At 41.3% G+C, this 26131-nt stretch overlaps 1 protein-coding gene across 4 annotated transcripts in view; it reads left to right on the forward strand.

Moving 5' to 3' along the window:
* ABCC2 (ATP binding cassette subfamily C member 2) overlaps window positions 1-26131 on the forward strand; it is an 89854-nt gene that overhangs the window by 46066 nt on the left and 17657 nt on the right. For 2 of the 4 annotated variants that reach the window (XM_018561490.1, XM_018561645.1), the window contains exons 2-19: window positions 1904-2077; window positions 5003-5149; window positions 7500-7634; window positions 8141-8251; window positions 10817-10872; window positions 12017-12242; window positions 13732-13907; window positions 14972-15149; window positions 16544-16798; window positions 17024-17089; window positions 18531-18668; window positions 20036-20182; window positions 21982-22066; window positions 22345-22411; window positions 22672-22798; window positions 23015-23191; window positions 25023-25190; window positions 25559-25742. In XM_018561490.1, coding sequence (XP_018416992.1) covers window positions 1904-2077; window positions 5003-5149; window positions 7500-7634; window positions 8141-8251; window positions 10817-10872; window positions 12017-12242; window positions 13732-13907; window positions 14972-15149; window positions 16544-16798; window positions 17024-17089; window positions 18531-18668; window positions 20036-20182; window positions 21982-22066; window positions 22345-22411; window positions 22672-22798; window positions 23015-23191; window positions 25023-25190; window positions 25559-25742 — 2617 coding nt within the window. The remainder of the gene's footprint in view (window positions 1-1903; window positions 2078-5002; window positions 5150-7499; window positions 7635-8140; window positions 8252-10816; window positions 10873-12016; window positions 12243-13731; window positions 13908-14971; window positions 15150-16543; window positions 16799-17023; window positions 17090-18530; window positions 18669-20035; window positions 20183-21981; window positions 22067-22344; window positions 22412-22671; window positions 22799-23014; window positions 23192-25022; window positions 25191-25558; window positions 25743-26131) is intronic. The other 2 variants (XM_018561723.1, XM_018561567.1) reach the window with 2 other exon arrangements.

The following is a 26131-nucleotide window of genomic DNA, read 5'->3' on the forward strand; positions in this document are numbered from 1 at the left end:
TCATGGATCTACCCTTGTTCGGGTTAAGGAATACTTCTATTTAGTAAATTAATTATATTGCCTGGGATAAAAGATGGAAAATAGCCAAACAAACCCTTTTACGTTCATCTTAAAAAATATATTTAGTCAATTAAAGACATAAGGATTCTTGTTTGAGGAGATTTATATCAGTTTAAATAGTTATGAGAGGAAACGCCATTAGTGTAAATAGATATTTGAGACAAGCCAGGCACATGGTAGTCTAGGGTTTTTTCTTACAAAGGAGACTCTCGGGATTAGACATAAAAAAACATCGCTTTTGTTAAGTGTTACAGATGTGTTAGAATATCAGAAATTAACATCTATGCCTATCTTCACTGTAGTTCATAAAGCATTTTATTCTTTGTTTTTATATTTTTTTTGTATTTTATATATTTAATACTTTATATATTGTATATTTTATTCTTTGTATATTAAACCGTTTAGGTATGTATGGACAATGAACACACAGGCATTGTTGAATCCTAGATTTTTTTAAGAGCATTGGATCCAGAAAGCATGTACAAAGCATATAAAAAGCATTTTGAACATCTTTCTTGAAGCCCTTAAAACCCAACTCCAGTGAAAACATTTTTTGGTAAAGGACAGAGTGGGGTAGGGATAGAAGTCATTTCAGGTGTTTAGTTGAACAAGTAAATCTAGAATTCAAATGCCTCACCATGATGTTATAATCCAGATACAGTTTTTCTGCAATGTAAATTCACATTGAAAACTGTACTTAAACCAAATGCCTTTCTTGGGGTGAAGCATTGCCCCCTTTATCAGGAATTGAAAGATAGGGGACAATGTATGGGGATTGGGTAGGGGGCAAGGCGTTAGCCCTAGAAAAGTGTTGTCTTTATTATCCAATGTAAAATCACATGGTAGACTGTACAAGAAGCCGATGTGTTTCTGGGGCTGAAGCATTACCCCCTTTATCAGGGCTTGAAAGACACGGTACAATGTATGGGGATTGGGTAGGGGACAAGGCTAAATGTAACCCTAGAAACATGTTGGTTTTATTATTCCATTATAAAATCACATCGAAGACTGCACATAAACCCAATGCCTTTCTGGGGGTGAAGCGTTGCCCCCTTTATCAGGACTTGAAAGATAGGGGACAATGTATGGGGACTGTGTATGGGGCAAGGCTTTAGCCCTAGAAAAGTGTTGGCTTTATTATCCAATGTAAAATCACATGGAAGACTGTACAAGAAGCCAATGCGTTTCCGGGGCGGAAGCATTGCCCCCTTTATCAGGGCTTGAAAGATAGGGTACAATGTATGGGGACTGAGTAGGGGGCAAAACTTTAGCCCTAGAAAAATGTTGGCTTTATTATTACTACAATGTAAACTCAGATGGAAGACTATTCATAAAGCCATCACATTTCTGGACCCAAAAGCCTTGTCTATTGGAGGGATTTCCTATCACATGCTATCCTCCTGACAGGAAGTGAAGGGAAATCTCACTAGCAGGGATGGGAATAAAAACATGCCAGTGGGTCTTACTCTTTTCCACTCTATCCAAATCTAAAAATAAATTGGGGCTTTAGTTTTAATTCTGTATTTTAATAAGAGACATACACATTCACATAATTACAGGTGAATACTATCAGACACTTCTATATGCTGTTTAAACATGTTTAGGGAAAGCCAAATATAACTGAAGTTGAACTCTATATTAGTTTTCAGAATGGAATAAATGCATTGTATTGTGTTCCCACTGTAATCTTCTGTTGAGTACCCACTATCAACTGCCAATGTACAGCACCTGGACAGTGACAAGAAGGACTGGAATGGCCATGTGATCACTCAACTAAGTGATCCAAAAACAAAGTGAACTCTGTTCTGTATTTATCTAAGTGTCTCATGTCTTTTCTTTACAGAATTCCTCCTTCTTGGAGCGAACGGATCCAGACTTTCCAGTGTGTTTCCAACAGACTGTCTTAGTGTGGATTCCTTTGATCTTCTTCTGGCTCTGCGCTCCATGGCAGCTGCTCAACTTCTGCAAACGAGGCAAAGTGAAATCCCCTATCTCTAAACTGTACCTGGCCAAGCAGGTGAGACTGAGAGGCTGAATATATTGCTCTGGTAACTTTTTGGGGTTAAAATGTCTGCTGTTCAGATTTCAGTTAATGCTTCATATACAACTGGCATCATCTTTCCAGTAATAGAGTATTCCTACAAGAAAACCCGGGACATTCAGAAATGTTGTGGCCAATTTAAACACTACTTGAGAGTTCTTTGAACGTTCTCATATCCGGGTCATGGCACATCTAGAAGTAATTAGCCACATATGGCTGGACTTGTGTTGCAATGTTGAAGATCTTTCTCAAACAAATTACTTGAGATAACTGGGCAGATTATTGGTTTACAACAAGTTGCATTGATGGGTCTTGTCATGAGTATTTAAAATCAGTTTGAGATGCATCTGAGATCATTCACTGACTTGCAGTTGACCTTCTGACCTCACAAAATTGCATTGAATGGGCTTGTAATGACTACTGGAATAGCTCTATACCTGAACCAGAGTTGTTCTCTAAAAAAAGGTGACCCTAAAATAAACTTGTCCTGGTGGATCTAATTGTCCAGGGGTGGTGGCCCAGTTTGTCTTGCCAGCAGATAAGAACCAAGAATATAAAGTTAAATAGTTACATAGTATTTGAGGTTGAATAAAGACATATGTCCATCAAGTCCAACCTATTGTGTGTGTGTGTGTGTATGGGTCCCTGTGTCATCTCGTTATTAGGAGTACCTGTACCCCTGTATATTACCGTTTCTCACGAAATCGTCCAAAAGCTTCTTAAATGATTCCAGACTATTAGCTGAAAATAAAGGATTTGTATGTATTCAGATTCGGATTTGTGTGATAAATCCTTCATATTCTTTGAATAGGGCAAACCTTACGCACAAAGTTGATTTAGTTGGATAGGAGACCAGAGTAAGTGCATTATTGGCATAAGATGGGCAAACATTTTTTGTGCTCTGTTTAAACATTTACAGTCTATGCTGGGATGTAAGAATATGTCATTCATCTATTGTTATACTGAGATGGACTGCTACCCTGAGATTCTAAGGTATAGTTTATTGATACAGTTTTAAGTTCACTAATCTGTGGCAGCAAATTGTCCAGACTCTGAGGTAGTAAGAAGCTCCAAATCATGATGTTTTCTTCGCCATGTTTCACATTTGGGATGAGGTTTTGATGGCAGTCTACAGTGATTTTTTGTGTGTATTTTCTATTCATGATGAACAGATCTTTCACCACCCTTGCCTTCTGGCCTTGTGAGAACATAGTTGTTATACGTCTACACTTAGTTCTCAAATATACTTTCTTCTTTTTCTTCTCTTCGTTTGTATGCACAATCTGCAGTATTGACAGTCCAGTGTCCACTGAAAGCTGCATGTACCTGAATGTCTTGTCCTAATCCACAATATGGGTCATTACCAGGTCACATTAGATAAAATGGTAACGACCAATGACAGAATGTCTGGAGACCATCCAGAAACAGATAAAAACTGTTCCACACCTTGGACATTAGCCTGTGTATACCATGGCACTCAGAGCATTGATGGGCAGTGACCCAATGCAGACACATTGCAGCAGTCCCATACTAGTCATAGTCATCATTAAAGTTTGGGAACAGGGACAATACAGCTTGCTTTCAGGTGTATTTCACTTACATTTGAGATCAATTTGAGATGCATCTGAGATCATTCAGAATTCATTGACAGGTGCATTTGACCTGCAATTGACGTCCTTCTGACTGGACTGACTTGAAGGATGCTATGTATGAACTCTGTGACGTGTTACCTACTATGTTGGTGCTATATAAATACTGGATAAATAATGACCATAATGAGAAACACTTAATAGACCTGAATCAAGGTCTTAGGCATTGGTCAGACAACCTCTAGTAAAATGGAGGATCAGTGATCAGGTTGGCTTATATTCAGCAAAGATCACATGACTAAATGCCTAGGCTCCTGATCACTTGATTACACATCAACAGGAAGTGTGCAACAGCATTTCTCCAAAAATGTATAAAATGTCAAAAGAAAAAAACTCTAACCTATCCGAGTGCTAATGTGAGTCTTCACGTGAATCTGATCATTTGTACTTCATTCATTGGAAGACTATACTACATTAGTAACAAAGTTGGGCATGTCATCAGATCATGTAATATTTCCAAAATACAGTAAAAATTCCATTATTTGAAGAACCAGCAACCTTATCTATTTCATTTGTTTAGTGTAAGCAATCTGCTTACTCTGCTAATGTGTTAAAAGACTTTGTTATGTAATTGTATTTATCTGCGTACATCTGGTCAGGTTTTTTTGAACATCTTATCTCGTTGCTAGTTGAATACCAGCCAGAAACAATGACTCGGCCTGCTTGTTTTGTATGTGATTTGATAACTTAGTTGATTTGATCACTAACTGCAATGTACTAGCGTGACCTCTTTTTAAGGCAAGTCCTCTTATTAAAGGGTTTCTAAACCCTCCGTTTTGTTTGCATATATCTACTGCTAGCAAGCAGTAGATATATGCAAAAAGTTAAAAAAACAAAAACGCTTTAAAAGCGGTTTAAACTTACCTGTGTCTTCGCCGTGTGCTCCCGTCCGAAAATCCAAAACTGCTCGGGCGGCCGCAAAGCATCTTAGGGCGGGCGCATTCGCAGTTCGGATTTTCGGGGGGGGGGGACGAGGAGAGATGCAAAGTAAGTCTATGGACGCGTGCACCCGCATGCAGACACCGTGGGACAGGAAGTTCCAGCAAGGACAGAGGAGTCAGCGCTGGATCGGAGACCCACCGCAGCGCTGGAGAGAAGGCTGAAAAGGACAGGAAAGAAGAGGAAGATCGGACTAAGAGGCATCGTTTAAGGTAAGTGCTTTAATTAACATTTGGTGAGGGTGAAAAATTTGACTTTAATGTCACTTTAAGGCTTTGGTCTGACAATTATTCTTTTATTTTCCTTCTTGCAGCTCCTGACCTTGTTGCTGTTCTTCACATCTGTTGCTGGAATAGGGATCACAGTCTCAGAGCACATAACGGAACAAGCTAGCACTTACCCTGACAAAATCGTCCCCGCCGTCCTGTATATCAATCCTCCCATCCACGCTGTGACATGGGTAAGAACATTTCCACATGAAGATCTAGACCAGCATTTCTTAACCTTGGTTCTGTGGAACCCTGGGATTCCTTCAGACTCCAGAGATTGCTAGGGGTTCCTTGAGGAGAGAGCATTTGCCTACATTGCCCATTATTTGAAGGGGTCAGTACAAATTTTACATAAATGAAAGAAACAAATACATCAAGCAATAAATGCAAGTGAAACAACGCCAAACCACCAATCACAATTCAATTGATCCATCCATCCTTGATCCACAAATCAATTGAATTGTGATTGGTGGTTTGGCGTTGTTTCACTTGTATTTATTGCTTGATGTATTTGTATGATTCACTCTCTGCTTGCCTGAGGAAGGGGCCGCACGGTCCTGAAACGTTGCCTAGGAGATGTGCATCATCATAGTCAATAAACACTATTGACTTTACTACTTTTGGAGTGCGAGTGACTACTTTCATTTATCTATACTTTGCGGCAGTGACAACGGATGCAGAGGCATCCGTTGTCACTACTGCACCCGCCGGTTGCATTGGGCTTCCTCCGGTCAGGAGTGCAATTGGGCCATTATTATGATTATTACTGAAGATAATTTTGTCATGTAGAGTTTGGGGGAGGGAGGTTTAAATACACCCCATTCTTTATTTACCTAAAAGGCCAGGTTCCCCTATGTTACCCTCCCCTCCACCCCCTAATGGAGAATGGCAACCAGTTGGCAGGGTTTTTTTTAATTAGTTTTTTCTTTATTTTTTATATATTTTTTTCAGTTTTTAAATTTTTATGTATCTTATTATCTTTAACTTTGTTTTTATACTTATTATCTTATTATTTTTTACTTTAATTTTTTTATAATTGTTTATCTTATTATTTTTTACTTTTTAATGTTCATTATTATTTTTTTACTTATTTTGTTTCTTAATTTTTATTTATTTTATCATTTTTTATCAATGTAATTTTTTTTAATTTAACTTTATTGCTATAACACAGGAGATAACAAGCCCCTATGTGATAACATTTGAAGGTGACAGGTTCTCTTTATTGAACCTGTCACTTCCAGGTGTTCTAGCACAGCACTGTGCTAGAACTCCTGTGACAGCTGAGAGGGGAAGGCTGCGAGCGCATCTTTCCACTCTCACTGTATACATGGAGCAGGGTGGGGAATGGACGTTATCTCTCCATCCTGAAGAGAGGATCTCCAGCTGGCGGGGAGAGAGGGAGGGGGTTTTGGGGGAGGACGGACGAGCAGGCTGCGCTGTACATTGCCCAAAGCTGTGCTAAATGTACAAAACAACTACCCGCCCGGCGCACGGAAATTCATGTCCCGGGCATCGGGTGATAGGAATCCCTACCTCCCCGAGGTCGGGCCTCAGTTGGCCTAGTGGGCAATCCGTCTCTAACAACCTGCTGATCACACTGTGAGCTGTAGGTAACATCATTTTTAGGGGGTTCCCTGAGACATTAACAATTTTTCAAGGGTTCCTCCATGGTAAAAAGGTTGATAAAGGCTGATCTAGACAGATCTTTCTATAAAATGTAATCCATCTTAGCTAACAAGCCAAGCTGCCTGTCTGCACCTCAGTTCTTCCTAGGAAGCCCCAAAATCATCCCCAGCCGGCACTAGGTGTAACCCCAATAACATGTTCTGGATCATCCCTCCTGTTTAAGGTTCTGTGTATACAAGCTTTGGTTTGTGCCAGAACAGATTTTTTTTTCCTTACACAGTCGATGGAAATGCAAAAGCAGCTTGATGCACCTTAGAGAGAGGTCAAATGCTGGTCAGAAGAAGGTCAGAAGTTAATGAGAAGCATCGCAAATGCATACAATAGAAAGCATAATTCATTTTTACCATCTACATAAACCCTTAAAGTTTATCTAAACCCAAGAACAGAAGTGTGATATATTGCAGCTTCCCAGTCCTTAGATGTGTAACACATTTCCTGTCCTAAGGCCACAACACTCACTCACTGTACTCTATCTATGGAGAAGCAGTGTTGCCACCCATGGACAGAAAGTGTTTTAGGACTAAAAATCCCCTCCCCTCTCCTCATCTCTATACTATAAGTGGAGGTGTTCACTGGAGTTCTGGTAGGATCAACAGGTACTTTTTGCAGTGATATATGATTATTATTATTATTATTTGATATGTTATCAGTATAATATTTAACAGACCAAAATGAAGAAAAGAAGAGACGTTCATTGTTAAGATTTACTTATGTTTAAAATGGTTATGTAAAAAAGCTGAGCCTATAATTTTATCGGTTCGGTGAATACGGCCAGGACAAGAGAGTTGTAGCATCAGAACTTTTAGTATCAGCATAGAAGACAGATTGTCATTGTATATTTTCTCATCCCATCAGATCATGGTGTTATTAGTTCATCACAGCCGGCGGTATTGTGTCAAGAAGGATTCCGGAACCCTGTTCCTCTTCTGGACTCTGTCCATTGTTTGTGGCATTTTTACATTCCAATCTTTAATCCGAACTGCACTCAAGGTAAGATCATCAATGTGCATTCAGCAAGTATAGCCAGTGCCTTACCTATGTGTGATGGGGCCCCATGGAAAAACCATTAAGGGGCCCCTATGCCTCTCTAATCTGCATTTCAAAGGCAATGGCTATAGTGATACAAAAATACTAATTGTTTTCATAGCCATCACATAGAGGTTCCCAAACGTTATGTTATGCAGACATACTTAACAAATGTTATTGTTACCTGCATAAATCACTATGCAGCCAGAAAGAATTGAGCCCTAATAGCAGTGCCATTGTGTGCTATGGCTCAGATTGCACTCTTGAGTATACCACTGCAACGGTTCCACCTTGTGACCTTATAATATGATGACCCTGATTGGCCAAAGTGTCTGAGGGAAGAGCCAATCCTGTTGCCGATATTAAATAACTAGATCTTTTTTTTTTTCTCAGATCAGTATGAGTATGGGCTTTTTTCCACCAAGTTATTACCTCAGACTTATTGTTCTCTGTTTGTGTTTTGTTCTCAGGAGGAGATTCCTGACCTGCCTCGCTACTGCTTGTTTTTCATCTCTTTTGGTCTCCAAATTATCATAATAATCGTCTCATCCATCTCAGAGGATAGTGATCTCACAAAGAAGGTATTGAAAGATTTGTCTATCTTTTCCCCGTATCCTGAACTCCTCTTTTGTACACACGGGCTGTACTGAATTAAATGGTGTTGCCAGTCTCACAGGATGGGATAGCCAAATAACCTCATCATTCTGCTACTGCTCCCTAATTGTCCAGTGAGCAGTGAACAGGGATGGGGACATGACACTACTGTGTTATATAATCTGTGCATTTAGCTGTTTGGCCACAGCTCACCTTTAAAGCACAATTACTTTTTGGGTGAAAATGTGATCTTTACTGAAGGGATCCTGATGCAAAAAAAGTTAATTAAACGTGCAAATCAGCCTAGATGCTCCCTAAAGCATTTCATTGTGTTGTCTGCTTTTGTGACAGAGTCTTGGCTAAAATGGCAGAAAAGGTGGCAGATGGGAGATACTTCTCACCCAGAATGCGGATAGGGGCGGTTGTGGGCTCCAGGGAAGCTTGGTGAGGAAAATAGGTCAGCTTCCCTTTAGAAGGCTGATCATAAAATTCCTCTGTATGGACCTGGAGTTTGGGCTGTGGAAGAGATTGCATGGGTCCTCAGACTGGCTGTTCTGGTCCACAAGTCCGGAAGGTCAGGGAAGCCTTTAAAGAAAGAGGCTGTGCAAACTCTATGGATGGTGAATAGGCAGACTGTTCTTTTAGGTGCGAGAACACATGGAGGCTTCATCTACTAGTGCGTTTATTCAGGCTGAGAAAAAGTCTACTATGTGGATTGAGGTGTTTGCTGAAGTAAGCATGCTTTTGTTTCTTCGTTTTGCTGCTGAAATGAAGCTGTCGTGGGACCAGTAATCCCTCAAAGAGACTGCATTGTATGGGTGCCTACATGCCATTGAGCTACCTCCTGAGCATGTTTCCTGCTACATTGTATTGATTGGCTTCTTGAACTTCAATAGTTGATTGAAATATGTACCAACCCATTAAGATTTCATGCTATTACCAAGAATAAGCACCTCCTCAGGTCCAAGCATATGTCTGTAATGTGTAATCCACAGCACTCCTGACCAGAATCCCATAAAATAGATGGGTGCTGGTATGACCTGAGGATGGCGCCGTCTTATCACAGAAATGTCCAAAAGAAGTCACCCGCACTCCGAGGTCCAATGTGTTGAACGGCTCTTTTATTCAGACGTTATACAGACATGGTGGCACAGTGTAAAAGCAGCGTTTCGGGAACGCACATGATCCCTTCATCAGACTTCCCTGCTTCAGGTCAGGTCACTGTGTTTGCCTGCGGAAGGGACCATGTTCGGTCCCGAAACGTTGATTTTACACTGTGCCACCATGTCTGTATAACGTCTGAATAAAAGAGCCGTTCAACACATTGGACCTCGGAGTGCGGGTGACTTCTTTTGGACATTTCAAACATACGTCTGGTCCCAGTAGGTGAGGAAGACAGAGTCAGGAACATCATGTTGAACCTCAACAAAGAACCCCGATTCCCCCTGTTTCTGGGCTCCTTCCTATTACAAGCAATTCAAACTGAGATAATGATGAAAAAGTGCATATGCAGAGGTTACTTTAAATACTCGGTTCTCAACTGGTGGGTCGAGACCCTGTGTTCAGTGGGTACCCATGTGCCTTCCACTTTTCTAGGTGAGAGGCTCCTCAGCCTCCCCCTAGCGCAGCACTGTCAGTTCTTGCGCCAAGCAGCAATTCAAAATATGCTGCCCGGTGCCAAGTGTCAGCTTGTAGAGGAGTCTGGACGGGCGTGATGTAACATATTGTAACATGTACATAGGGGAGCTGTACAGGCAATGCACATATGGATGGAGCTACAGCACAGCAGCCCACACTGGACCCCAGGCCAAAGATCCACTCCAGTTCTCATAAGGTAGAGAGACTGGGTGGATCTTAAAAAAAGAACAAAACATTTTTTTTGGGGAGTGTGTGTGTGAGTGGTTGTGTGTTTTTGAGGGCCTATTCACACTAGTACAGTGCGTTAATCGCACAGCCACGTACTTCGCAATCGCACCTAACACGCATTTTGGTGTGAGAAGTGCATTGCATTGCCATTCATTTGAATGGCACCTCAAATGCACCTCCCACCCACAGTTCTATTGCCCGCATCGGAACGCACAGTACCGCAATGTGGTGCGTTCCATTGCAGTGCAACTCGGGTCACGACTTAATGACCAAGGATAAATGTGGGTTCTGAGGTAACACCGGTTGAGAATCACTGCTTTAAAGTGTTACTGTAATTTCAATAGTGGTTTTTAATCTTTTTAAATATGCAGCTTTCATTAAAGTAATATCTGGTGATCCTTCCATGGAGGTCATTGTTTGGGCACTTCCTGTTTTAGGCTTACAACTGTTTCCCAACCGTTTTCTTGCATTATCACTCTACCTCATGCTCCCCTGATGAATGAAAAATACATGGCAATTGTATATAATACACTGCACTTTAATAAAGTATGCCCCGTTAGGATTTAGATTTGCTTTTACTGCTTATTTTTATTACTGAATGCTGGTAGAGCTTCGTTCTGGTTTTAATCAATTTTAACCTATCTGTACCTTGCAATATAAAAATAATTATTTATTTTTACCTACAGAATCCAGAGCTGACAGCGTCTTTTCTAAGCAGGATCACCTTCAACTTTTATAACAAGCAAGTACTTCCTCTTCAACTTCAGTGTTATAGTATAGTGTTTGCTTGACTTTTCATGACAACATATTACATAAATGAGAAATAAACAGTAGAGTTAAAAGCAGTGCAAAGTACAGAAATGCACAACAAGCAATCAGATTGTACATTTTGCTATATATTAGTGATGACTGCTGACTGTTTGCTCAGGATTACTGCACACTGCCAGGTACATATCTAAGTGCAGTAAATACATGGAGTAATCATCAAGAGACTAAATCAGACGATAAGATTTTGGGTAAATCACTAGTACTAGGCTAACCAGACACGAGACCAGAATCTGAAGATTCATCCAAACAAAAGTTGTTCTTTAAAAGAACCAGTGCAATCCTTTTGGCTGAATATGCATGTATATGCACTGTGCATACACTCTGGTGCCAGACATATCTTAGGAAACAATAGCGTTCATGAAACCCCACAAATGTCCTGAAGTGCCAGTATACAGGCAAATATCTCCCTGAGAATTGACTTTAGGTGTACCCAGTGAAGGGGGCTGGTAATGCTACAGCATACAAAGACATTATAGACAATTGTGGACTTACAACCTTGTGGGACCAGTTTGGTGATAGCCGTTTTCTGTTCCACCATGACTGTACCCTTGTACTCAAAGCCAGATCCATAAAGACTTGGTTTATTGGGTTTAGTGTGGAGAAACTTGAGTGGCCTTGCCCAGAGCAACCCTATTACACAATAATACACAATAATACCTGAGCTCACAAATGCTCTTTTTGCTGAATGGGCATAACTTCCTGTGGAAAAGTGAAGGCTGTTGTAGCATAGCTCTCAAGGAAGAATGAAGGGAGTGTTGTCAACTCCATATTAATATGCAAGGTTTTGGAATGGGATTACCAACAAGCTCATAAAGGTGCAATGGTCAACAAACCTATGGTTATTGTTAATGAGACCAACAATGTACTTTGCCATAATTTGTGTTTTTCTACATTTGTAAATTTAAAAAAATCCTTCTGCTTGGTGTAGGTTTCCTTGATGTAGCATGTAAGAAGTGTGCCTAGTCAGTGAGGATTAGGGTCCCATGTCTACCTTTGGTCCTTCAAAAACATATTCTCAGCTGTACTAATACCAGTTTTATTTTTATTTTGACTTGCAGGATTGTTTTCACAGGATATAAGCGACCACTAGAAATAGAAGATCTCTGGGAATTAAACAAGCAAGATCAGACTAAAGTCATTTATGATTCTTTTGACAAACAAATGAAAAGAGAAGTAGCTAAATCCAAGAAAGAGCTGGAGAAACGTAGAAACAAGAGAAAGCAGAAAGGCAACAGCTTTGAAATGAACGGCCTAAGCAAGGCACAAAGTCAGGATGTGCTTGTGGTGAGTTGCCACGTTGTCACACACTTCCTATGGGTATTGCCTAATGGGTCATTTCCTGCTGCATAGTATAAAATAAATTATAAATCCATTAGGAAGAGTGGGAACCCCTTATAATGGGCACAGCAGGTGTGCAAATCTGGGAACTCGGCAGAGAGATCTCACCAACAGAGTCCCTAATAGATAAAGTTGTTAGGTGGTTCAACTCTAGAGAATATATCACACCCTGGATAACAGTTTTAGGTGGACTGACCCTCTAAGGAGGCTAGTCACTCAGCTGCCGAAGGCAGCTGAATGAATAACCGAGCCGAAGTGAAATGAGTTGAATGTCGTTCAGCTATTCACTTTAGCCCTCTACGGCTGATTTCAGCCATATATATCAGCTGAAATCAGCCGTACATCAGCTGGCTTCAGCTCCCTTTGGTTCAGCCAAACATGCTCAGCATGTTCGGCTGAGTTGAAGTGAAGAACACATTCGACTCAGCCGATCCAACATCTGGATCGGCTGAGCCGAACCGTCGGCAGTTCACTCGCTGCCATTCGCCCCTATTATAATAACAAGAACAGCAGTGAGTGAATAGCCAAATGCTGCTTAGCGGCATTTGGCTCGATTATTCTGCTAGCTACCTCCGTAAACATAAAAAAAAACACAGCGTGGGGTCCCCATCCATAAAAGACCATTTAGGTCTGGTAGGAAAGTTAGGAGTGACCCTAAGTTAAAAAGTAAAAAATAAAAGTGAGTGGGGTTCCCCCCACAAGTCATGCCAGGCCCTTTATAGGGATTTTAAGGGTACACTCCACGCCCAAAAAATGGGGGGGGGGGAAACGTTGGGTCCCCCTAAAACTCCCAGCCAGACCCTTAATCCGAGCACAGGCCTGCATGGGCAGGAAAGGGGGGGAGGGGCGAGTGAGCGCCCCTCCCGGCACCATGCCAGGCCACATGCCCTTGGCATTGGGAGGGTGCTTTTTCAGGGTCCCCCCTTGGAAAAACACTTTGTCCCCATGCCGATGGGGACAAGGGCCTCTTCCCCACAAGCCCTGACCCATTGGTTGTAGGGGTCTGTGGGCAGGGGAGCTTATTTGCATCGGGGTACCCCCTTTCATAAACACTTGTACCCCTGCTCATTCACTAAAGGGTTAAAAGTAAAAAGTAAATAAACAGACCAGACTTTAAGAAAAAATCCTTTACCATACATTATTATGCATAAAAAGTTTCCTGCTCTAAAATATAAATAGGGCTTTTTCTGCCATTCATTAGAGAGATTTTGCTTCACTTCCTTTCCTGCAGACACAAGAGAAAATGAAATGAAATCTCTCCAATAGTAAGGTAATCACCTCACACTGTAGATTAGGTGTTCCCAGAATGGTAGGGTATCAGCAAGCAAAAGATCTTACAGACTTGACCGACTTGGTATACTTGTGCAGTGCTGGGATAAAAGACCTAAGCAAGTTGTCTGAATGATAACTAATCAAGATTACGGTTTATTTCCAGGAAGAAAAGAAAAAAGGGAAAAAGAAGAAAGAATCTATAGATGGAACCGCTAAAGATTACCCCAAGTACTGGCTCTATAAGACCCTCATTAAGACTTTTTCTGGTATCCTCCTTCAGTCGGCATTCTTCAAACTTATTCACGACCTTCTAGTCTTTGTCAGCCCCCAGATCCTGAAGTAAGGCTTTGCTCTTGTTTGAATTGTCCTAAAATATGTTACATTAGGTTGGATTATACTGTAACATTGATCAAGATAAGGTTTAAAATCCGAAAGTACCGTTTAGTTGGATTTGTCTTCTCACCTTTACCTTCATTCGATCACCAGAAATACAATACACAACTGAACTCCCTGCATTCATTTATAGCTCATGAATTGTTTTTGTTTACATGCAAGCAGTATAAGTACATGAATGTGACTGACAGCAGTAGTCGTATAGCAGATTAGTGTCTCGCTCTGCTATAAATATGGCTGAAACTGCCCGCATCACTCTGTTCGACAAAGATCAAGTATGTGAATGTGACTTGGTCAGTTTTTCAATTTACTTTTTGTCGAAGGAGCTGAGACCAAAATTGTTGGGCAAACAATGGCAGCAGCCAATAGGCTGCAGTCACTATTCATGTATTCTGACAGTTGCAGGCTGTCAGAATACAAAAACCCAGCAGGGAAGATTCCCCCATTTACATTGTTTAGCATGGATGGGGGAACCAAGCTTTTTTTCTGATTCAGGCCTTGGATCTGAACAAGAAATTACCAACTTCAGTCAGGTGTTGACAGAGAGAAGTTGTAATCCAGGGTGCCATCATAAATTCATAAGATAGTTTGTAGAAGAGAGTTCTAGAGATAAGAAGAAGCATAAAAAAGTGCTGGAGGGAAAAGATTAACGATGCAGAGGAAAGAACACTGAACAAAGTGAAGGTTTCAGATGTTCGTATAAATGGAGAAAGGTGACAACTTGTGAAGCACTTTTGGAGTTTACGTGTTTTATTAAAAATGTGAATGGTATTATGACAGGTTTTCCTGTAAGATCAGAGGTTTCTGTATTAGTGGCTACACCTCATGGTGCACAGAATCTCACAGGAACTAATCATGATTTAGGGTTACACTACTAAACTGATAAAGACTATATTCTGATTAATTGCCTTCTGTTACAGTACTGTATATCATTGTAATCAGCCTTATTTCCTGAAGGAACCTGAGGGCTATGAAATTAAATGTTTCCTTTTATTCCTGCTGCTTTTCAGGGCGATGGTCTCATTCACTGCAAACCCAGCGGAATACCAGTGGAAGGGGTTTTTCTACGCCGTCTTGCTCTTTGTAACAGCAATAATCCAGTCCCTCTGTCTCCAGCAGTACTTCCAGGGCTGTTTTGTTCTGGGGATGCGGGTCCGGACAGCGTTAATGGCTGCTGTATACAAGAAAGTGAGTACTGTCTCAGATTTATTGAAGAGCTTATACTAGGGATGTTCAGATACCAAGTACAGTGGTACCTCAGTTCACAAACGCTTCTGTTCGCAAAGAATTCGGTTTGCGAACAGGAAGTTCGGTAAACATTTTTGCCTCCGTTCACCAACTCTGCATCGGGTGACGAACACGACTGCGGCCATCTTCGGCGATCTTACACATGGTCGTGGCTTCCTGTACTCGAGATCGCAGTCGCAGACAGGGCTGTGGACATTTACTGTGAAGCTTTTTTGTGTGCTTTGTAGCACAGTACTGTACATTACTGTACAGTACTGTACTCCCTTCATACTGTACTGTACTTTGTTTCATATTTTTGTGGTTACAAATGTGTTTTTTTTCAACATAGTTCAGAACGGATTTACCTGATTTACATTGAACCCTATGGGAAAATGTGATTCTGTTCTCGACTAAAAATCGGTTCGCGACCACGTTCGTAGGGATCAGAACGTATTAACCTGATTTACATTACACCCTATGGGAAATGTGATTCGGTTCACAACCATTTCGGTTCGCGACCAGAATCGTGGAACCAATTAAGTTGGTGAACCGAGGTACCACTGACTTTACTCGGTACAAGTACAGATACTTTTCCAGCTCCAAGACTAGACTAGAGAAAAATTCAAAAGTTAGGAGGCATCTGTCATTTGTAAGGAGCACACGGAGCTCCTGGGATTTGTGCATCCCGGTTTTAATGTATGATTTTTTTAAAATCAATATATACAGTATAAGTGATGCACCGATACCATTTTTTTCAAGTACAAGTACTGATACTTGTCCAAGTACTCACAGATACAAGTACTGATACGTTTTTGTTTTAGTGTCATATGACAGTTTTTCTAAAACAATACAAACTAATGATTTCAGGACAGTGGTCGGTCGCCAGAGTTAGGTCCCAGCTGCAACCCCTGCAACCCTGGTAGTTCTTGTGAAAATGCCAAGTATTGGCACTGGTATCTGAACTGGTATCTGAACATCCCTAGCTTGTACCTACACATAATGGCTTTAGTCTTCCACCAAATTAAAGAGGTTCTCTAGGAAAAAGATGAACTCTTTCCACTGACTCCTAGAGGCAAGGCCTTCAGTAGCTTGCAGCCTGAAACTCGTTAACATTAGCTAAAGAGATGTATAAGAGACATTCTGTGACATACAGAAAAGAATGAAGAAACACACCTGTGGAATATTGGAAAAACAAAGATAGGTTTCTGACAGGCCAAAGTTTAGAGGAAATCTTCCAATGGGGACGCCTCTCACTTCCTGTTGTGTCCAGAAGGCAGGAACATATTCAGAAGTTCCAGTTTCTAGTTGTAGTTATTTTTGTAAATACCTTTTGTTTCTGATTGTTTCCTTTGCAGGCTTTGACAGTCTCTAATGCTATCAGGAAAGAATCGACTGTTGGGGAGACGGTGAACCTGATGTCTGCAGATGCTCAGAAGTTCATGGACCTGACAAACTTCATCCACCTCATCTGGTCGTCACCAATGCAGATCGCTATATCAATTGTCTTCTTGTGGGTGGAGCTTGGGCCAGCAGTTATGGCTGGCCTAGGGGTGATGGTCCTTCTGATCCCCATTAATGCTGTGCTGGCCACCAAATCTAAGTCATTTCAGGTAGGAATTCATATTGAACTGCTCTAAGAGTGCCACCAAGGTAAAGAACTTCATTCAAAGTGACAATTAGCTCAATAGGATTGGTATATCCCACTATGCCACATTATTGGCTGCATAAACACATAAATCCTGACACATTGGCCATTTAACTATCACGCATTTCAAGCAGGGATCATAACTTATCAGTTGTAGAATATTTCTTTAATAACACTTTGTGTTTTACAGACAAAAAACATGAAGAACAAAGATAGTCGTTTGAAAATAATGAATGAAATTCTCAATGGCATCAAGGTAAGGGGGAAACAAAATGCAGTCTTACCATATTGTCAGAGCAATTAAGGCCACTAATCATCTGTTAATAATGGAATAGATAGCAGTGAACTAGTATGTATTACCTGCCTTGCTTTGTTAAGTCTTTGATAATATCCAGTGTCCTGCTGAAAGTATTGGCATTTGGGTTGTTACAGTGGAGGAACAGAAGACGTACAACCCAATTTGCATATTGAAGTGTCCTCCATACTTGTTTATAGTCTTGGCTTCAATTTTCTGATACAGTCCTACCAGATAATGTGCTGAAAATTGGACACTAGCTCAAAATATTTGATATTGATATTTCATTTCTTTTGCTCACTGGATAACTATTGATTTTAGACTGGAGGTTCTTCAGATCACTTTAGCTCCAACTCCATAAATATCCTATATGTTTTTCTCTGTGTCAACAATGAGTGCCTACAAAGTAGATGAATAGGGTGTGTAAGGGGCACAGGTATAAGTAGAATCCTCCATTCATCAGGACCCTGGACCCTCCCCTAATGGAGTTGCCCTACAAGCACATTGCACAGTCAGCAAGGACTGTGCAATATTTAGTATGGCGTTCACGCCATACTAAATATCACTAATTGGAGAAGCTGTTATTTCCACCTCCAATACTACATGGTGTGTTTCAGCACTGATGCCATAATAGGCTCTCTAACAATGGTGCTGGGTCATAGTTATTTTAAAAGACAATTATTCTCAATAAATGTGCATGTTTCCTATTGCTTAAGTATGGTTTAACAGTGTGTTAATGCTAATATCTTGTAGTGTTTCCCGAGTTATCACCATCACAGTCCTTTACTATGTTATCATTGTATCACACTAATCAAGCTACACCACTAATTTATCTTTACACACTCTCACTACGTGGACTTAACTAGGAACTCATCCACAAGTCACACTCTTTCTTTTATACGTAACTTAATCCCTCTCTCCGAGAAAGCCAATGTCTAATAGGTAAATTTCCGCCTTCAAGTTATTGAAGGAGACCATACCATCAGGCACATCTAGTTCACTTCTGGTAGCCCTCTAGTGTCGGTGACTAGTTGCTCTCACTAGAGTCTGTAGTATTTAATTGTTCTCTCAGCTGCTTAGCTCCCCATTCACAGCAGTGGCTCAGCAGTTCTGCTTTTCCTACCACCCCATCCCAGCAGTCACTCAGAGCTCAGTGGGGGCTTGTTTTTAAGTTAATTTACTGTTTTTTATGAATATGCAAAAATGTGAATTGTCATAGTCTGGCCACAGGTTCAAGATGGTGTACAGAGGTTTAGAAGACCATAACTAGACCATAACTAGAATGTGTTAAGGGGCCCAGTAGCATATTGTTATGTCTGTGGTACTGACACACACCAGAACATCATAGCTGTAGGACATTTCCCAAGATGAATTGTGTTATATTATGTGCCTTGTGTTGTAGATCTTGAAGCTGTATGCCTGGGAGCCATCATTTGAAAAGCAGGTGCAGGTTATCCGTGAAAAGGAACTGAAGAACATGTTACACTTTGCCTACCTCTTCTCAGTGTCACTGTTTGTCTTCACCTGCGCTCCTTTCCTGGTAAGACACGGGAGATATGTGCTGCTTCAGTACTCACCACAAGTGTGACCTGCAATCTGACTCACAGGGCTGTATTCACCATTATGGTGCATGTAGACCAGAGCCAAGGGTACCAGAATTATAGGAGACATCAAGCCTCAGTACATAACCTTTTTCTTTATTTTCTCTCCCTCATCTGTCCACCTCTGGATATTTGTGGATAAATTCAAACGGACAACTGTAGGAGGAAGGAGTTGCAGGGGATGTTGACAGAAGTCAGATGGTTCTTCATAGTTCATGAAACATGAATCCATTCCTCCTTTCTCATATTTGGTGCTCTGTACAGCTGGGACAATATTTCACAATATGAAGCAGACACAATGCTTCCTCCAAGAGTGTGTTTCAGAATTTGTTTTTTTTTCCAAAATAATCGCAAGGGGAGGAGCTTTAAGAAAGGGTCCACCAGGAGTGCCACTGTCCCATGATGTCTAAATACGGCCCTTTTGACTGTGTGGCAATCTGGGTGTGCACACAAAGACTGCTTTGTATTATATCCCCATGCCTGAAGCTACAAAAGACCATCTGATGTATTATTTCAGCTGGTAGCCCATTTGTGTACCCTTCCATCTCCTGAGCATACCATACTTGAGAAGGTATGATCCAGGAATAATGGGTTTGGATGGATTTGGATTGTTCTATTTGTTCTATATACATTTAAAGGAACCCCATTTTGAGAAAACAATGTAGGCTGCCATAGGTGACCTCTCTCTTTGAATATACTTTCTGAGTCACTAATCTGGACCAAGCAAAAAGCAAATTAACTAATTCTGATCTGCTTCCTTCTGGGTCAGTGGCTTAGAAGAACAGCAGTCAGCCCATGTATTTCTCTTATGGCAGGTCTCATTTAAGATGAAAACTAAAAGGAGAACTGAAAAAGGCTAAACCCAAAATTCAGTCATTCATGTTTTTGGTTTCTTTTTTTTATGTAACCCGTTGGAAGAAACCAGTATGTTCTAAAACATTTAGAAGAATCCTACAGTCACAAATTAGTCAATATACACCATGCATTTTCATCCTTCAAACCTCCACCCATGCACAAACTTCAATGGAAACCTGAGTTCACCTATGGGAATCTGATATGTATATGTATTGCCAGTATAGGTACCTGTACTCACAATTAAAAAGAGAACCAAGTAAGCACAGTCTGATATTACTTAGGTTTGGTTCCAGTTTGTATCCCGCACAGGAACATAGAATATAGTGACAATGTCTGGGAGTCTTCATTTGCAGTTTTATGGAAATGGCTTGGGATGTGCACAGATTAGTTGGATAAAAGAATATTAAACAGTGAATATTGCCTATTTGAAGCTGATTTCCTCTTCCCACAGGTGTCAGTTGCCAGTTTTGCTGTCTACGTGGTGTTGGATCCAAGTAATGTCCTGAATGCAGAACGGGCTTTTACCTCTATCTCACTCTTCAACATTCTGCGCTTCCCTCTCGCCATGTTGCCCATGCTCATTTCCAACATGGTGCAGGTAAGACAAGTATACAATGTAACAGGCAATGAAAGTCAATGAATGGAAACAACCAGAAGCAGATTACACTGGGAATGTTGACAGAGTAGGTTAAAATATGGCAGCACCTAACTGGAAACTATCACTGTTTTTTCCATAATTATATATTTTGTTCCTTGTGTAAGCTTGCTATATATCTTACATAATGTAATTTCCTGCCAGCATAGAGATCTAAGAATCTCAGAACAGAGACTGTAAGGATCCAGCACAGGATGGCACTGCCACATTTATCAGTTTGGCACTGATAAAGTACCTCGTTTTAGGGGTTAAAAATAAGGGCAGGATTTGGTTAGATTATGTTCACTGTTAGGTTAAAGGTTGACGGTAGAATGAAGAATTGGGCTAAGTATAGGGGCCAGGTTCTGGGTTCGGTTTGTAATTACGCTTATATGTGGGGGATTGTTTACACAAGAATTGATTTGCACACGATCTGTGGCAACACATTTTCTGTGCAGTGCATTGAACTGGATAGTAAACAGGTTTACAAGACCAATATTGCAACATATTGATATTTAGAAAATGCTCTGCAATGCATTATTTAAAATAGGCAATGTGGAAAGTAATATACATAGAGGAGAAATACAATGCTCTATTCTCAAATCAACCCCCCAATAACTAAAGTGGTTCTCAGCCAAAGTCTCTCCTAGATCAAAGTAGTAAGAAATTTAAAAGCTGGCACACAGCACTTCCACTGAAATTCTTTTAATAATCATCTATCTTGCATACAAAGCAACAACCACTGGTGTGTTTCAGCCTACACAGACTTAGTCATAGCTCATGACTAAGGCTGTGTAGGCTGAAACGCACCAGGGGTTTTTACCTTGTATACAAGATGGATGATTAATAAAATGATTTCAGCGTTAGTGCTGCTGTGTACCAGCTTTTTTGTTTGTAAACACTGAGATCAGGCAACTTTGAGAATAGAAAACACTGAGAACAGGCAACACCGAAAACAGTATTCCTAAAGTGTTGTGCATGCAGTGCAAACTTTATAAAACAATGAGGTATTGCTTGCTTTATAAACTAGGGCTGCAGCTAACGATTATTTTCATAATCGATTAGTTGGCCGATTATTAAGTTCGATTAATCGGTTAATCGGATAAAAAAAAAAAGGCTCCAGTGATTGACAACTAGTTTGTGTTAAGATTGTAGTCCATCACGGGAACAAGCTTGGCGCGGTGGACGTAAAAACAAAGTGTGGTGTGCAATATAGTACATTATACAGCGGCGCAGTGCAGAATACCAGCAGCTATAGAGGAATGTAGCAATAGTACATTATACTATAATGTACTATTGCTGGGATTTGTAGTCCTCTATAGCTGGTGGTATTCTGCATTGCGCTGTATAATGATTTATACTGCGCAATGCAGATTACCACTGACCAGTTATAGAGCAACAACAAGTCCCAGCAATAATACATTATACCGGGTGTTTAATATATTATTGCTGGGATTTGTTGTTCCTCTATAGCTGGTGGTATTCTACAGTGTGCCGCTTTTTATACGCGGCCTGTGCCGTGGGCACGGCGGCCGCAGCGGGAGCAGCGTGTGACGTGTGGCTCAGGCCGCATGTGGAGCCCGGAACAGCCCCGAACAGGGAAATCAATCGATAGCCGACGAATCGACGATCGAAAACGTTGCCAACGTTTTCAATCGTCGATTTTAATCGACTAAATCGATTAACTTTTGCAGCTCTATTATAAACAACGAGGTATTGAATGGGAAATCACCCTGATTACTGTAATTGCTCTCATCTTGCAGTCTAATGTTTCCTGTGCCCGGTTGGAGAAGTACCTGGGAGGAGATGACTTGAATAACTCTGCCATTCACAATGACCCCACTGTTGGTAAGTGACCATGCATTGGCATTTACCTCCTGCACCATATGATACACCAGGACGTGGTGCTCAGCAATGGTGATAAATTGTGGAGCTGAGCTCCTCTTTTTAGCTGCTATTAGCTAATGTATGTGTACAGGGATGAGATGTTTAAAGGCCACACAGGTAATAAAGTGCTATTCAGACAGGGAACATGCAATCGGAGATTTTGATCTTTTTTTTTTATGCAACAGTACTTGTCTGAATTGTTCAACCTTTCTCACAATATGGCCATTTCTCATCTACAGATGCAGCTATCCAGTTCTCAGATGCCACCTTTACCTGGGAGCCAGATACGCCCCCAGCAGTAAAAAAGTAAGAAGTCATTCATCATGTTTTTTTCATGTGGGCAGCACAGTTGTGTAGTGGTTTGCAATGTATCCTTATAGCACTGGGGTCTTGGTCTGTATCTGAATGGAGTTTGTATACAGTAATCTTCCCTGATGCACTTATAGTCTTCTGTGATGTTTCTAGTATGTAGATATTCCTATGGTTACAGGGCCATATCATGGCTAGAATGCTGCTATCCACATGTATAATCAGTTCTGAGTGATTGTATTGTCTTGTCTGTGCAGTATTAACCTGGACATTAAAGAAGGTCATCTAGTTGCTGTTGTTGGTGGTGTTGGCTCAGGAAAGTCCTCCTTGATTTCTGCAATGCTTGGAGAAATGGACCACGTCAATGGACATATCAATATCAAGGTAGCAATGACCCACCTTACTTCATAAAGTTTAACAAGGATTTTCAACTTGTGATTGTACTTTTTTGAAAAAAGCTGTCTTAAGAGAAGCGTGTAGGCTGCAGTTGCTGACTTTTTATTGCTCACTTTTTTTTTTTTCTATTAAGGATTTAATTGACTTTCTGACTCACTGACCTGGAAAAAGGCTAGAGATAAGAAATGTGAATGTGTCTTTCAGGGCTCCCTGGCTTATGTTCCCCAACAAGCTTGGATCCAGAATGCCACCCTAAAGGACAACATCCTGTTTGGGGCACCTCTGGACGAGCAGCGATATCAGCGGGTGCTGGAGGCCTGTGCACTTCTGCCTGATCTGGAGATCTTGCCTGGAGGGGACATGTCTGAAATAGGAGAAAAGGTATATATAATATTGAATGTATTTTTTAGTACAGGTATTCCTCACTTAACGACCGAGTTCCGTTCCTACGACCAGGTCGTTAAACGAATTGGTCGTAAAGTGAGGAACTCTATACAGTACTGTACTGCAGTAGTACAGTACTGTATAGTGTTGCAGATGTACAGTACTGAACAGTGTACTGTATATCGGGCAATAAAGTACTTACCGGGACCCGCAGTGAAAAACGGAGGACATCGCTTCCGCCGGCGACACGTCGCACTGACGCTGACGCATTCCCTCACATAAGGTCTGAGATCATGAGTGTGAGTGGTCGCAAAACAGGTAAGTCGGTAAGCGAGGAACATCTGTACCCAAAAGGAATCACTATATTAAAATTATTGTAACAGAGTGCCTGTAAAACCTGCCAGGATGGCAGGAAAAGTGATGGATGGGAGATATGTTTCTCCACAGATTTTTAGATACCGTGTTTCTCCGAAAATAAGACACTGTCTTATATTTTTTTGGCTCAAAAAAAACCTCACACAGCCTTATTTTCGGGGTAGGTCTTTTTTTTATTATTGTACAACAATCCAAAGTTAGTGCAAATCCAAATTAAATAATCCAAAATGGCAAAGTTAAGAATAGGGTGATCAGGGCAATCAGGGGTGCCGTACCTTTCCAATAGTAATTTTGTAACCAATTGCTGGCCAGAATGAGCGAAGCGCGCTTTCACTATCGATTCCTCACAGGCGGAGTGCATTTGGTATCACTCCGCCTGTGACAGGAGCCAGCGCTGTAGAGGAAGCATCGGCTTGTGCGGCTCTGCTCCCTCCGGTGCCGCCTCGCTTCCTCTAGCAGTGGCTTCAATTGGCACCGCTGATTCTCTCCCGCGGCTCTTCAAGTTCTCCCTTATGTGACCATTCCCACTGGCCCTGGGAATGGTCACAACTAGGTCTTATTTTCGGGGTAGGCCTTATATTTCAGCAATTCCCAAAAATAGTGCTAGGTCTTATTTTCGGGGTTGGTCTTATTTTTGGGGAAACAGGGTATAGAAGGTCTGGAGCTAAAGAAAGATAGCTCTTTACTCTGTGTTTGCAAATCCCGTTCTGGGATTTGCCAACTCTCTGATAGAGCTCTTGGTGAGACAGACTCCAGATTCTGTAAACCATAATTTGGTAGTGACTGCAGAGGTCCTCATTGGGGTGCAGCTGGGCTCGAGCCAGTTTATGTGTGTATGCAGGAGGCACACGGGGGCCAAACCAGTGGAGTGTGTGTGTGTGCTGGAGGCATATGAGGCCCAAGCCAGTGGAGAGTGTGTGCTGAAGGCACACGAGGGCCAAGACTGTAGGATTTAGAAAGGCTGAGAGAGCCAGAAGGACCAGCCAGGGAGGCTCTCTGGAGGAATAGACAGTGGTGTGAGGATTGACGCCAGAGCAGTGGTGCTGCAAGTGCAAAACCAAGAGGCTGGATGTGCATGTGCTTGTGTTGCCAAGAGATGCTGAAGAACCCCTGGGAGAGAAATTGCATTGTTTTTGTGTACTTTAGTTTAATAAAAGTAGGGAATGAAGCCCTTAAATGAAGATTTCAGCGAGTGCATGCGTCCTTATAGCTCTACTATTTGAAGCTAAACTCTCACAATATATATATATATATTGCAGGGCTGTACAAAATCCGGACATACAGGAACTATAGAAAGAACCTAAAATACTTACACCAATACATAAAAAAACTGAAATTGAAAGTCTACCTGAAGAGCCTGAAATAAAAAATAGACCTATTTGTACTGTATATTATCAGCCATTATGTATTTTGTGGAACTAATGACAGCACGTTGTGATCCTGTTTGGCACAGGGTATAAACCTGAGTGGAGGGCAGAAGCAGCGGGTCAGCTTGGCTCGGGCAGTCTACCAGGACACAGATGTTTACGTTATGGATGACCCGCTCTCAGCCGTCGATGCCCATGTTGGGAAACACATTTTTGAGAAGTTGGTCGGTCCCAATGGATTGCTGAAAAACAAGGTGATTATAGATCTTCTAAGAGAAATTACTGTACTGCTGCCAACAATCGCTTCATTCCTTGCTGTAGTGCCACATACCTAGCTGGAGGAACAATTTATTTAGAGGCATGGCTTATAATTTAGGGTTAAATGGCAGGTGAGGGGTAAAAAAATCACATGATCTGTTACAAAAATCAGTTTAAAGATTATCGCTGTTGCATATTTTGTAGATGCAGCATAATGGCAATTAATTTGCTGGCATATAAATGTGGATAGGTTATAACTGATTAATTCCATATCTAAAGCATTCCTTATGAACAAAATGCAGGCCTCAGAGGAAGAATGAGAGAGAAAAATAACTTTGTTGATATTGTCATGGTCTCCCCTCAGACACGTATCTTGGTGACACACGGGGTCAGTTTTCTCAGGCACACAGATGAAATTGTGGTGTTGGTGAACGGCAGTGTCACTGAAACCGGCTCCTACAAAACATTACTGGCAAACAAAGGAGCCTTTGCTGAGTTCCTGAAGACTTACGCCAAGCAAGATCACAACCAGGATGTGGAGCCTACAGGTACCATCTTTGACCATCATCACAGACCAAACACCTGCCATTAAATTATAATCTTGTATCTTCTGATCTAATGTCAATAGTTATACATCCTTCTGGAACTATTGTGTTCCATTTAAATGGCTAGGTCGGTGTATCTAAAACATTGGGCAGCCATATACCACCATCACCACTTTCGGCATGTCTAAGTGCCAATGAGATGGGCGCCATCTGACTTGCTGCAGCCTCCAATGCCAACTATGAGAAGCTCTCAGTGTGCACTGAAATCAGAGTAAGCTATTTCAGTACAGGAGAGGAGCCTGTACAATTGTACAAGCCTGGAGGTAAGGCTGGAGTAGGGGTCGACCGATTCGGATCTACCGATAATCTGGATCGATATTTACAGACTTTTT

Source organism: Nanorana parkeri, unplaced genomic scaffold (genome assembly GCF_000935625.1).
Source record: "Nanorana parkeri isolate BGI_ZX_2015 unplaced genomic scaffold, ASM93562v1 scaffold2, whole genome shotgun sequence".
Taxonomy (NCBI): Eukaryota; Metazoa; Chordata; class Amphibia; order Anura; family Dicroglossidae; genus Nanorana; species Nanorana parkeri.